Here is a 13,875-nt window from a genome sequence, read left to right as displayed (position 1 = left end):
CCAGGAGTATGAACATGTTAGACTAGAATAACAGATGAAACTCAGTGCTACCAAGAAGCATTCCCCCACTCCCCTATCAAAAACTTCACAAATACTTATCAGCTGAAGTGGCCTTGATGATAGAAGGCACATAACACAGAAAACAACCCTCAGGTGTAACTGTTTATTAAACTGAAGCAAGTTTCAATCCTAGATTCATCAAGAGAACTGGATGAGCTAAACAAGGGCCTGACAGATGAATTTTGAATACCTGTTTTACTATACAGCAGCTACTTAACTGTCTCCAAAAGCTACCTGAAGAGGACAGTGTAATAAATACAGTCTGATTACTTGGGATCTGGTGGTCCATCACCAAGTGGTTTCATTGAGAGCTTGCACAACGACCTGAACACAAGGAAGGCATCCTTTTGTAGAACATGGGAAAATTTGGCAGCAGCTTGGTGTCCAGATACATCTGTTTCCTTGAGAGCAAGAACACATTAGATCCTCAGTGAGACAAATGAACAGAGCAATTAGGAAGATTCAACAGCTTCTCTGAGAATTAGCTACAGATTTTTAAAAAAGGGTACATTTGCCAAAATATAAACTAAACCTGAACGGAACAAGTGATCTGGATCTTTTCACACATGTTGACCGACTCTTCCCCTCCACCCCCACCCTGTGTTAAAATACAACATAATCAATTTTAGAACAGTTGTTTTCAGTATCTACTTAAATTGCACTTGCTGCTTCCTTTCTGAACATGAGCAGGACACATACATTAAAGCTTCTGTCCCTTCCCTCCCCAAAATCCCATTGTATTACTTGGCATGATAAAAACATTTCTCCTTTCCTAAATATACATTAGAATCCAGTGAAGTTATTTACCAGATTATCAGTGGACGAAACAGATTGTCCATCATCTGGAATCCCGTTCGTTTGTATGTTTTCATTACTAGAGCCAGAAAGAACAGTATCTGCAGTCTCTAAAGCAGGTAGAGCCTTAACTGTTTCTGTTACTTGCTTTTCTTCAGCCACTATAAAGGGGAAAAAGGAAAATTAAAATCACCCACAGAGCTTTTTTATCCCATGACTTTGTGAAGTTCTACAACCAAGTGGGACAGAAGCAGCACTGATAAACTAGAGCTTCTGACCTACCTGCAAAAGAATAGTGTGAGACAACAACAACCTGGTTTTGTTGCCATAGTAGGCGTTCTTGACAAGATACTTAGTCACAAAAAATAACTTCCATGCTTTTATAATCACAGGAATAAAAGTTTGGCAATACACATACATCTATTTTACTTTAGAAAATTTTGCTACCTTTTACAGCTGACTTGACCACATCTTCCAAGATGCCTTTAACCATTTCCTTTCCTCCATCAGTTGTTTCCTCTAATGAAACACAGAGATAATTTTGAATTTAGTACTTTTATTTAGGAAGAAGGTGGAAAGGAGAAGCATGACAAGAGACAGAAGGGTTAAAAATTACAGATTTTCTCTAGAAGTTCTCCTCTAAAGCCACTTCCAAAAAGTCATACAAAAATACTCATTGATGTTATTTCCACTGTTTAAGACAAAGCACTGATATTTTTAATGCAGCAATTTTGTCACTTGTATTTATCAACTGTTACGAACTTCTAGTTTTGGAATATCCTATGTTTCTAATTTGGATTCAATATATGGTTATGATAAGGTCTTCATAATACACATTATTTTTATCACAGGACTTCAATTACCTCAAAGCGATTCTGTCACTTCCTACATACTATGATTATTCTCTTCCTTTCCCTCCCCTTTATTAACCTAATCAAGTCAAATTCCATTATAATTCTATATACATAAACTATATATAGTTGTACGAGAATTCTAGAGAAAACATGAGCCTTTCTTCAACAGTTATAATGTTGTAGACAAATTAAGGATGGCCTGTGTACTCCGAATAACCACTGAGAAAACCTGAGTGTGATTTGAGCCACAACCCCCATCACTTCTGCACAAAATAGCCTAAAAGAGCATTTTCCAATAGGAGGACTGTAACTAAAAGCAACAGACACAACCTATTCTTGTTCACCTGATGCTGGAAGAGCCAGATCCTGCTCCAACTTCACGTCTCCATTTTCTGCCCTCTCAGGCTCACCGTTAGTTAATTCTGCACTGAGAGGAGCAGTGGGTTTGCCCTCCTGATAGCTGTGTTTTAACTGGCCAATCTTCGGAGACTTGGACACCACTTGAATTGCAGGCGACTGGGATTTTTGCTGATTTGATTTTTCTACTTCTCTGGATTCTTGTATCTTGAAAAACCAATGTGTAAAAGTTAATCTAAGGCACAAAACATGATAAAGGAAAATACATGTCTATGATGACTGACGTTCCTTTGCAAATTCAAGTGTTATCAAGAAAGGAACATTGATAATAGCATCACTTGACCAGTCAAATTAAAAAGATACTCTTCAAGCTTATTTTAAAAGTATCCCATCATTTGTTTATAGAAAGCCATTTGGCAGAATATAGTGTGAAAACCTATTGTGTTACCAGCAATAAGGTTGATATTTTTAATCAGTCAGTATGCTTCAGTGCCAGACCTGACAGGTTTTTTTAAAATTACTAATCAATAGACATTCAACTACAACAACAGACCCATTCAAAATAATAATAAAAAGTTTTCTGTTCATTTGTCAAGCCTAAACATTGGAGATGAGCAAAAGTAATAGTTACATACAGCTTGATTTTCCATCCGTGTAAAAATGACATTTAACATCTGTGTAAGGGTAGCTTTGGCAGTTGTCTGGTTAATAAGATTTTTACTGGCCAGATAAATGTTGTAACAGGTTCTAACAGTCTGAAGAATTGTTCCTTCATGAATTTCTATATACGGAGATGTTACTGCAGTGAGGAGTGCCTGAAAAAGTCCGTAACACAGTAAAAATTAAATCTAAGCAAGCAGGCAACAATATACTTCATGCAGGTCTTCCATAATAACCAGTGGGTTTGTTATGAAACACATATATCTGTAAGACTTTGTAAAGAACTTCTAGTTCTCTGAAACGGCATTTCAAATCAAAGACAGTTTAACAGAACTTCCACATATCTCTGTTCTCTCCTGAGCTGTTAAAGGGTTTTATCACAACTAGCTTTCCACGAAAGGAGATATTCCACCTCCAAACAAAACAGTTGTTACATTCTGTGGCTAATTTCTGTGAAGGGGCCAATTGGTCTACACTGGCAAACTAAATTACTAGGTTTACCAACTTCTAACCTCAGCTACATTAGCCCAAGTAGATTTCAGAACCAGAACACACAGCACTGATACTACTGCATCTGAGAACATATACAGCAAGTGTCTGCAAAAATGGACATGAGAGCAGACAGGCTAGAGCAGCAGGCCATGACACTGCATCCCAGTGACAGTGCTTTCAGTTGAAGCCTGACAGCAATTCACTGGCCTAATGAATGTGGGCATTACTGAGCCTAGATGATGAACATCAACCTGCCTGCAAGATAAAGTATCCAGGCCATGGTTCATCCCAGGTAGAATGACAAACACTTATAAAAAACTGCCTTATGTTCTGCTTGACCAAGGAGAAATACATTTAACATACCAAACCTGACCTCGTGACAACCTCCTGAAATTCAACAACACATCTAACAGTGTAAGAAATGGAGAAACTGGGACCTAAGTAGTGCTTAGCATTAAATTTTTTTCACTTACAAAATCAAAGACAGAGAAATCAGATTAATATCGCACCAAAACAAACCAAATAAAATACCTTAATTATCTGCAGTTGTACTCCTTCATCTGTTTGAGGGCCCTGAAAGCAGTTGCAAATAGTTTCAACTATTCGATCAATCAATCGTTTTCCAGGAGCTCCACTGTCTGGAGCATTGCCAGTGATATGTCCATATGCGATGAGTTTCTAGGTAGAAAGACTGCAGGTTAGACAGCCATATACTGTTAACTAAAACACAGTTAAGTGTCATAAAAAGAGGGTTTTAGACAGCATACCTCACTTAACCAGTTTTAACACAAAAATTTACTACCATCAATAGTCTGGCTACCAAACACTTGGACTGTTTGCACATCTAGATAAAACAGATTTAGTAAGTGGATACATAAGCTTTTTCCACACAGATTACTTCTCCTTACTGTAATCGGACAACATTTTTTAACATCAATTATTGTACCTATTCACAACAGAAAGGTTCTGCCCTGAAATTGTATTCATTTTTTCTGTAAGAATCTAAGATGGAACAAGGTAGAAAGATTCCAGAGTCTGACCTCCCATCACATCAGCCCTACAAGAAACACCATGGTAAATGCTCCTTTTAGAGCACCACAGATGAAGCATCTTTACTGAATAATGTAAGCATTCATGAGCTTCAATAAAAGCTTGCTTCACTATAAAACAACACACACACATATTTCTGGCTTTGACAAGATGCACTTTGAGCCAAGTCCAACAATAAGCTATTACACATGGTTTACGTGCCTAGGTAGCCATAGTGAGCATCTTCACAGCTCTGTGCACTCAGGACAGTATTATTTCTTGACTCTAAGGATGCCAACAGCACAAAAGATTTTGTAATCACATGTTTCTCCATTTCACTCTGTCCAAGTTTAAACAGAAGAGTTACCTGTAAACAATCCAGTGAAGTACTAACAATGCGTGGAGACTTTGACTGGCAGGCCAGTTCAAATGGAAGGAAATATTTATCTGCTTCAATGAAGTTTGCTTTTGGTGGAGCAGCAGTGCCTTCTCTAGGTCACATAAAAAGAGTTATTAAATTTTCTAAACATGTATATCACAGCAAACTACACTTCCCCCTTTTCTAAATTTAAAGCTGAATGGTACACAGCAGCATACAAATGTAATGCAAATCTCTCTCACACATACTTTCTTAAAGAAAGTTCAATTTTCTTTAAAAATCAATATTTCATCTGGTCTTTTTCACATAGTCTTCAACTCAACTCTTCCTTCACTACACTCCAACACTGTTCTACTTCCTGAAATACTGGAGTACTTCTACACAACTTAGATGATAAATCTAATTATTCAAGTTAACTAAACAGGGCCCATATGAGGAACACCAAGCAAACAGAAACATATTTGGGGCTCATTTTAAATTACAGCACACTGCTGGAAAAGTGTTTTAAAATTTGGATTTAAATTGGTATTCTTGATCGAGGTAGCTAAGAGCATATACTATAAAACAGATGAAGCCTACTGCTCTTTATGATTTCCTATCAAGCTATATTAAGCCCAGTAAAAGGAAGTGAAAAACTAGCACGTTTCAGAAGTTTTGCAATTTTTTCATAGTGAAATTCAGAAGCAATTATGGCTTGAGTACCCATACCCACAAACATTCTGTAATTGGAACACATGGGCCATATCACGTTTTTGGCAGAAAGGCATGCAACTGGGTATTCACAAATTCATTGCTGTAATGTGTATATGCTTTTACATTTCCACTATCAAATTATTCCACTTGCTGTTTTCTGCCACAGTTTACAGCAATTGATTTACCTTTGCTTCTCCAGCTCCGTTTTTATTTCATCTAGAAGAAAAAAAATTTGACATGTTTAACACCCAACATAAGTTATCATTATCAATAACACAAATAAGGAAAATTTAATCAAGCAAAGCTTTTTCAAACCAGAAGTCTTACACTTGAGTATTTGGTATTCCGTTTCTATAATACCTTCAGCTTCAGAGATCAGACAGTTACACGGTTTATTGGTATATCTCAACTTCTACATGAAAAAGGTAATTTTTCCAAACATTCTTAACAAAAGATATCTTTAGAAAACACAGGTATAGGATGCAATTTTTAGTCAAGAGTCAGTCTGCATCATAGAGAGCTCAAGTCTGCAAAAGTCTCTAAGCCACTGCCTAAACCATTAGTTCAATGCATCAGACCTTCCTGTTAACTACAACTCTAGTTAGCCTGCATTTGTTAAAACTTCCCAGTATGACATCAGCTGAACAAACTCCCAAGAGATAAGACATCTTAAATGCATTCTGTCATTTTGCTGGCAGAGCTTTTTCTCCTTTTTTTTTTATTAAATTATACTTTTAGAAAGCTTTTCATGAAAGTAAATAAATTTTTTAAAACGTTTCTCATTTCTCTTGTATACAGCAGCAAATCACAAAGATCCTAGTATGGCTTTCTGAGGATTTCTAACACCTCACCATGACGTACAATACAGACCAGAACTGCGCTACACCAGACTCTTCACAGTATGTGCTCGTGCACTGTCCAATAATTTGTAACACCACGTGCAATCCTGTCCATCCCACCCTATCTTATGTGCCTGCAAATTATCAGGCCTACAAAAATTTCTTCAGTTGCAAAGTTACCAGAAATGCATAATTCACTCAATACTTGTTCTCCACAACTCTGAAGAGACACCATTGTTTGGGATCAGATGTTCACAGTTCAGATTATTTCAGTGCTGTTTGTGAACCTCAATAATTTTTTCTGTCTCAAAATCATCAATACACAAAGCATACTAATAAACAAGGACTGCAACAAACACATACTACAGGTTTTTTGCACAGTCCTACTGTTCAATATTATATGCATTAGTCTTTGCAGAGTATGACTATTCTGTAGTATTACCACCCCTATTTTATAGGGAAAATGGAAACAAAACGCAGAGGAAACGTGTATAACTACGTGAGTGATAAGCTACATCCAGGACTGGGACTTGCTATTCTATCTTCCATATTATCTCATTAATGAAAGTCAGCCTGACATCCATTAGCAAGGAATGATGTAACAGGAACTGAAGTAATACTGCCCACCCTATAGTCAACAAAAGAACAGACAACAGAAAAAAATTTAAGAGTCACAGGCCCACAGTGCATCATGGCTCTGTTCAGAAGCCCACCATTCTCTAATCAAGTCCACCATGCAAGCAATCAACCATCCTCAATTTAAAGGAAAGACAATTTTCACTTGACAGCATTGCACAAACCAGTGGCAAGGCAATAAACTGAGTCAAGCGCACAGCCCCAGTCCCCGGGAGTTCAGAATTAGAAGTAACTTTGCAGCTGTGTGACAATGCAAACCAGCATAGTAATCCCCTCGTATTCCAGGCTTCAATTGGTAAGAAGAGTCAACAGAACGGAGACTGTTGATTAAGAAATACCCAAGATTTCCCATGCCAAACAGACAACGTAAATCTTAACACAACAGCACTTCTTGGATCACTGTTTTCTTCATTCCAGTATCCAGTTGGCTTATCAACAAGATGACTAGTCAGAAGTTCCATTCAGCTAAAGTTTGAATTCAGTGCTCTTGATTTTATTAATTTCTTCATCTTTAACATCAAATTATGATCCACAGAGCTATTGAGAACATACACTAAAGGGCTCGCCCATTTACCGTGTCCCTACCTAGATTTGTCTTACTATTGGAGCAGTGTATTCCTGTTGCCTGCAAGAACTGGCTGCTTAAAACAAGGAGTTTTCTGGGTATCTTTACACGTTCAGAACACTTAGTCCTGCCTCCAGGTCTTGGCAGACAACGGCATATTTTAGCTATAGCCAGAATTCCAAGTACAGCAAGGTGCCAGGGTGGTCACCTATAACACAGTTAATGCTGTATTTCAGACAACCTGTAGAAAAACTAGGGCTTACAGTTTTTTAATGATTGCAGAAACTCACCAATCTCTGAACTAAGTTTATTTTTACGAAGCAGAAAGACTGCCCAAGGTAGCCAAGTGGTCCTCCTTGCACTAAAAATTATAATATGTCTAAGTCTGGAAATTAAAGGCGTCCTTGACTTGATAATGTTTTGGTCAAGTCAGACTAGACACCTTTTCAATATTCACAGGTATTTCTATAGCATGTAAAACAGAAAGCTGTTTTACATATAAAAGAATTGCTGCCTTTTTTTTCCCACTGGCCAATCAATAAAGTAAATATCATCAGAGATACAGTAAAAAAAAACCAAATATATTTGATAGATTTAGCTCAGTAAATGTGAGCTTTCTTTAGGGGCTTACTTGTTTGCACATTTACCCACTTGCTAATCCTCCTCAGCAGCTGCCACTACAGAACTCATGCACAAGGCTAACTTTTTTGATCTTTGAGCTGAGATTGAAACCTGTTTAGTGTCCACTAGTCTGGTCAGCTATTACTCAAAACTTGTCTCAGTTCAATTTAGGCATCCTTCTTTCCACTGCACCCGGCTGCCAGTGTAAGGAAAGCTGAAGGTCATACACACCATCTTCATTCTGTCATATTATTTTGTCAGAGGTGGACAGGGAAGGCTTGTTGGTGCGGGTGGCACGGGGTGGTGTGTTGGAGGGGGGGAAGACTCCAAAATATGAAATCCTCACCTGAAAAATTGTTTGTTAAAAAAATTTCAAACCACAGTAGAAATATTATAGCGATGAGTCCACCCAAGAAAATAAAGTTATTTTGTAAAATTTAATACATTGCAAAAAGGTTTCATTGTTAGGATATGTTATTCTCAGCTACAGAAGAGCTCATTTCCACATTTAGGGTGTAACCAAGTAACACTATTTTTTTCCAAGTCTCTATATCCTACTGAAATAATTTTCTTTCAGAGAGATCACTTTCTCCCCATAATGTTTGTTTGCAAAGCAGCATAGCAAAAAATTTCTGAATTGAAACTTCACAAAGATTTTAGCCTTAAGGAGACAGGATCTTGCCCATCTTTACTGACAGCTATATTAGATCTTGCATTGGAAAAATATGAAAGACTAGTATCCCATATTAGAGCACTGACAATTCACTCAGAAATACTCCATAAACTTAAAAAAAAATCTAACCAAGGCCAGACCAAGTTCCCCACAATTTTATTATAAAAAGGCTTTTCTAAAGCCATATAAAAACATCTGCACCACAAGAGTACTTTAATAGATAGTGCTGTCAGAAAAGAATAAATGAGGAGGCAAAACCAAGTTACAGGCATGCCTCTGCTACTGATTGCATCAAAACAGTTTGGAAATCTCCACATTTGAAGCGCTCATTTGGTGGTCTGACCACCAAAAGTGAGTGAAACAGAAATTGTTACCTAATTGAAGTCTGTTGCCATGAACAGCTTGCCAAGCCCTGACCGGGCACTGGCAGCTTCAAGAAACCTACTGTCACACTCTCCCCTTCCAGTTACAGGATTAAGGGGCACAGCTCAATTCCCTTTCACAGCTGCAGAACAGTCTGAATTTTGGTCCGTGTCTGGTCATCACAGCACAATGGTGACTCCTCACTTGGTGCTTTCAGCACCTGAGCTACCTGCTGCCCTCAAGGCCAGAACGTATCGGCATACGCTGCGTCTACTTCAGTCAGAAACATCTTCAACTCCAGGCACTATGTGTGCTGTCCACTCAGACTTTCAGCATTCCTACCAGGCAACACAACTGGAATAACAAGCAAGGCCTCACAGGAATTTCTTCCAGAGCTTCTGGCCATAATAAGAGCAGGATGAAGCTTGTGCTGAGAGAACTACCATTCCATAGTAGATGGAGGGTTTAAGTTTGCTTGTACTGAAAACCATATATTAAAATACATGGTGGAAATAACTGCCTGCCTGCAATTAGATGCATCTTATGTTAATGTACAGTCAAGTTTGTGTCAGTGGATGCAAACTAGTTCCTGTGCAGAAAATGGCCTAGCTTGTGTTAGCACAAGGACACAAGCAATGTCTTTCCATGGCTTGTCAGAACACCGGACAGCAGTGCCAATACAAACACACTAAGCAGCAGCAAAAAGCTTCCCTCCCCCAAAGCCGGTAAAGTTACTGCATTGCCTAATTTCAGACAGCCTTAAAAACTTACATCAAAAAACCCAACTCCCCACATTTATTGATTCTATTGATCTATAAAGAATCCTTTAGAAAAGGCTGCCACAATGAAACAAGACTATCTCCTCTTTGTCCCAGCATTCTCAAAACATGCTAGCCAGGAGGCTACTAAACTAAGAAAAGCAAACTCATTTTAGACATCTGTCATTTATACCCAGAGACTTCTTAAACACACAACTAGACTGATTGCTAAGTGAAGGCATGGTTTAAGAGATTTTTTTTTTTAAACTCATTAACAAGCTACCTAACCAAATTCTGTTGTTTACAAAGCTCAAAGATATGTACGTGGACATGCCTAGGCAATCAAAGGTCACATAACCAGGCTGGCTGCACAGTATGTCATTAAAACCAGTCCTAATAGGGCAAGAGTAATAGTTTATATGAGAGATCCAGGTACACAACATTAGACCAATATGAACTGCTGTGATACACACTGGGTTACGCTGTAAATTTTTCAGGATAGAGATTATTTCAGTAAATTTACGAAGAACCAGGTGTACCTAGAGCTCCATGTAAATGCTTATTAAGTGACTATTTTTATACAATACACTAGCTGTCTGTTGAAAACAAGTTTTCTTAAAAACACAGTTTTCTAAAGCAGAACAGAACAGCTTCTCTGTTTGAAAACCTCCATTTCTCCCAATCTCTCCTGGGGCTTACTGGTACTAAGAGTACAGGATACAACCGTTACACTTACTGATGAAGCAAGGGACTGAATGAAGGAATCTATTCAAACTCTGCTTTCTCAATATTAACACTGTATATTTCAAAGGAGGGGGTGGACAGAGCAAAAAAAAAAACCCACCAACCCCCAAAACCACCACCGGGAACTGTTTTTGTTCCTTTTCTCCCACACTTGGTGTTTATGTCCTATTTGAGCCTATGTTACTTCTCATTTCTACACAGTCATGGAGATACTTTGCAATTTGAAACTGCACAGTATTAGTCCAGTGAAAGGTATACAACTGGGAAATGAAGAGAGAAAAGGGTAAGAACAATTTTAAAATTAGAACAGATTAAAATTAGAATGAAAGAACACCTGTATCTCCCACCTAAGAATAACAGCAATTTTCAGTAGTAATTTACTTAAGTGCTCTAGAGGTGAACATATTCAAAACAATAAAGAACTCATGTAAAAGAGCATCATTCTCACAGTTTGAAACATGTTCCTCTGTCTCACCAAACAAAAATTGAAAACATATGTAATTAAAAGAAACACTACTGCTGTAACACTACAGAAATAGTTACAGGTTAATTTACATTAGGTGGTTGTAGCTCCTCTCTACGTAGAAAAAAACTGCATCACAGACTTCCCTAGTACCGAGAGCAGATATCATTTACACATAACCCGTGCCTATGTTGACTGGTTTATGAACGGTACAATACCTCAAGGCGCCATTAAAAAGACCATTGCATAAATAAGAGTGTACAGCAAATGGAATTTAGTTAGAGGTAGAAAGGGATTATTCGAAGTATCACATGGAAAAAAAGAAAAAAAAGGAAGCCAACAATTACCAGTTTAATTCAGTTTGAGAGAAGAGTAAAGTTAACTTTATGAATTTTACTGAGAGTTAACTGGACTTTTTTATTATTATTCAAAACACTGAAGCTTCTTTCCTAACAGTTTGCACAGATTATGAAGTTTGGTCTGAATTCCCCAGACTGCAAGTAACCTTCTTCCCACGTTTCTGAGTAGATTTACTATTGCACAGGGCTTGACAATTAAACTAACAGTTTTGAAACTGAAATCACAGTCTTAGTAAAAAAACCCCGATTTTTGGAAAAAAAATTACATGTAAATAAAAGAAACCACATTCATGTTGGCAACTTAAAATGATGCAACAACATTCACTAAATGGAACAGAGATCCTTTAGTAGAGTAATCAAGCCCTGCTAGGGGCAGGACAGTTGGGCAACAGAAGGTTATCTATTCATGCTGACCTCTGCTTTAGTCCAGGAAAGCACACAGACATTTTTTTTCCAAGCAAATTTAGCAAAAAAAAAGTGTCCATCATCACAAGCATTAACTACCCTCAAATGGACTGTACCTTAAAATACACAGACATGGAATAGTTATAATCCAACATGCAAATGCTAATGGAGGCTATTACACAATACCCCTCTCCCAAAATCATAATCTTTGATGTGTTAGCAAACATAAAGACCTTCACTAGCAATCTTTCAAGAAAGTTCCCTTTGTCACCCTCTAAATATATCTACATAGCAGCAAAACAGGTTCAGTCCTGTAAATGGGTTGGGTGCATGTTGGGGAAGAAATAAGGAAAAGGCAATAGGAAAAGTAGTTTCTAACTGCTGGGGCACACATGTTATACTGCTGTTCACAATGTCAACTTTAAATCATAATAAAAAAACCCCTTCTATCTTATTACCTTTTTCTAGATATAGTATTACTACAATTAGCTCCTACCAATTTCTAGAAGTTAAGATTGTGGAAAGAAAAATAAAAATGACAGCTATTTTTCAAGCTTGCTTTCACAGTGCATTGGACAGAACTTGCATCTGCCCAGTTTCCTTACATACTCAACCTGTCTTCTGTTCTAGATACAGCAAATGCTTCCAAATTAAAGGAAAAATATTGGTGCAAAGCAACAAATCTCTAGGAGATATGTTACTTTTGCAAATTCTGAAGAAAGGCCACAGATAACTCCAACTGTAAGAACTATACTGCTTTATCCAGCTTATTTTTTCCCCCTTCGGGATAGAGCATGTTTTCAGAACTTTAACACAGAGACCGGTATCATCATCTTGTACTTGCAGGAGATTTCAGGATTAGTTCACCAACCTCACAAAAAGTATTTTCAGTTCTGCAAGACACCACAGATATTCTATGTATTTGGGTACACTGCTAAGAGTGCTCAGCAAGTCCAACCGTGAACTGGAGATGTCAGATTACTAACCCCGGAAGATCTGAGATTCTGCAAGTCAAGAACCCTGAGCAGTCCGTTTCACAGTTTAAAAGATTAAACCTAATCTTTTAATCTTAATTTTTCGTTCATTTCGAAATTGGCTCTAAAGCGACAAACTCAAATCCCTCTTTTTTCCTGTCCAGACCAGAACTTAATAAAACAGGTACGTGGGGGTTCCCCCTCACATGTGCGCGTCTCGGACTAGAGAGGGAACTTTCCCCCCACTCCAAAGTCCCGAGCTCAGCGGGGGACCCGGCCGGCAGCCTCGCAGCAGGGGGACCCGGGACGCGATCGCACCCGGCCGGGATCCGACGTGGCAGAGGCCAGGACCCGGAGCAGGGGGAGGTAACACCGCCTCCCGCCCCCGCCGCACCGGGCGAGCAGGAACGTCCGTCCCCCGCGGCCGCCAGCGGTGCCCTCCCTCACCTCCCCAGGCCGGGGAGGGGTCGCGGCTCCCAGCCCGGCGCAGGCGACGAGTCCCGCGGGCCGGGCCGGGCCGGGCGGACTCACCCAGCGCCACCTGGCAGGCTCTCCGCAGCTGTCCGTGCGGGGGCCGCTTCGCCTCCTTCTCCGCCAGGATCTTCTCCAGGGCCCGCGACACAAACATGCTCTTGGTGCGGGCGTCCTGCTCGCGGGCCGGGGGCTGCATGGCGGGGTGGCCCCGCGGCGGGGCGGAGAAGGGGGTCTCCGGGGCCGGCGCTCAGAGCCTGCGGCCGCACCGCAGCCCCATCATCCGGAAGAGACGCACCTCCCTCAGCGGGCGCCACCGCGCCACCGCCACGGCGCCGCCATATTGGCACCGTCACGTGACTCGGACCACCGCCCCGCCTCCCCGCGATGGCCTCCGACCCCTCCGCCGTGCCGATAGCGGCAGCGGCGGGCGGGGCCTGCGGAGGGGGCGGGGCCTGCGGGGCGGGGCCTGCGGCGCGCCCGGGGTCGGGCCGTGCGGGGAGCGGCGGTCGGGAGCGTGTCGCCGCGCCTGGCTGGTTGGGTGCAGTTGAACCGCGTTAACGCCCCTCCCGGGACCGCAGCTTCGGGCTTCGGGCTCGCTGATAAGCTGGCCGTGGCGACCAGCGGGCGCGCGAGCCCGTCCGTGTGCGGTGTCTGCGGGCGGGGCCTGCCCTGCGGCCCCAGG

General features: G+C 40.4%; 1 protein-coding gene across 2 annotated transcripts in view; it reads right to left on the bottom strand.

Annotated features, from left to right (window-relative positions):
* Positions 1–13,532, bottom strand: part of ARFGEF2 (ARF guanine nucleotide exchange factor 2) — a 37,472-nt gene extending 23,940 nt beyond the window's left edge. Inside the window, exons 1-9 of one of the 2 annotated variants that reach the window (XM_074919959.1) lie at positions 13,251–13,532; positions 5,505–5,535; positions 4,615–4,738; positions 3,750–3,896; positions 2,702–2,881; positions 2,054–2,273; positions 1,303–1,374; positions 868–1,016; positions 331–461 (exon numbers count right to left, since the gene is read on the bottom strand). In XM_074919959.1, the coding sequence (XP_074776060.1) occupies positions 331–461; positions 868–1,016; positions 1,303–1,374; positions 2,054–2,273; positions 2,702–2,881; positions 3,750–3,896; positions 4,615–4,738; positions 5,505–5,535; positions 13,251–13,389 (1,193 nt within the window). In that variant the 5' untranslated portion in view covers positions 13,390–13,532. The remainder of the gene's footprint in view (positions 1–330; positions 462–867; positions 1,017–1,302; positions 1,375–2,053; positions 2,274–2,701; positions 2,882–3,749; positions 3,897–4,614; positions 4,739–5,504; positions 5,536–13,250) is intronic. The other variant, XM_074919960.1, reaches the window with a different exon arrangement.
* Between the last annotated feature and the right edge of the window lie 343 nt (positions 13,533–13,875).

This window comes from Athene noctua, chromosome 16 (assembly GCF_965140245.1).
Source record: "Athene noctua chromosome 16, bAthNoc1.hap1.1, whole genome shotgun sequence".
Taxonomy (NCBI): domain Eukaryota; kingdom Metazoa; phylum Chordata; class Aves; order Strigiformes; family Strigidae; genus Athene; species Athene noctua.
Note: the sequence above shows the minus strand (reverse complement) of the source record. Positions and strands in the feature narration are given on the sequence as shown.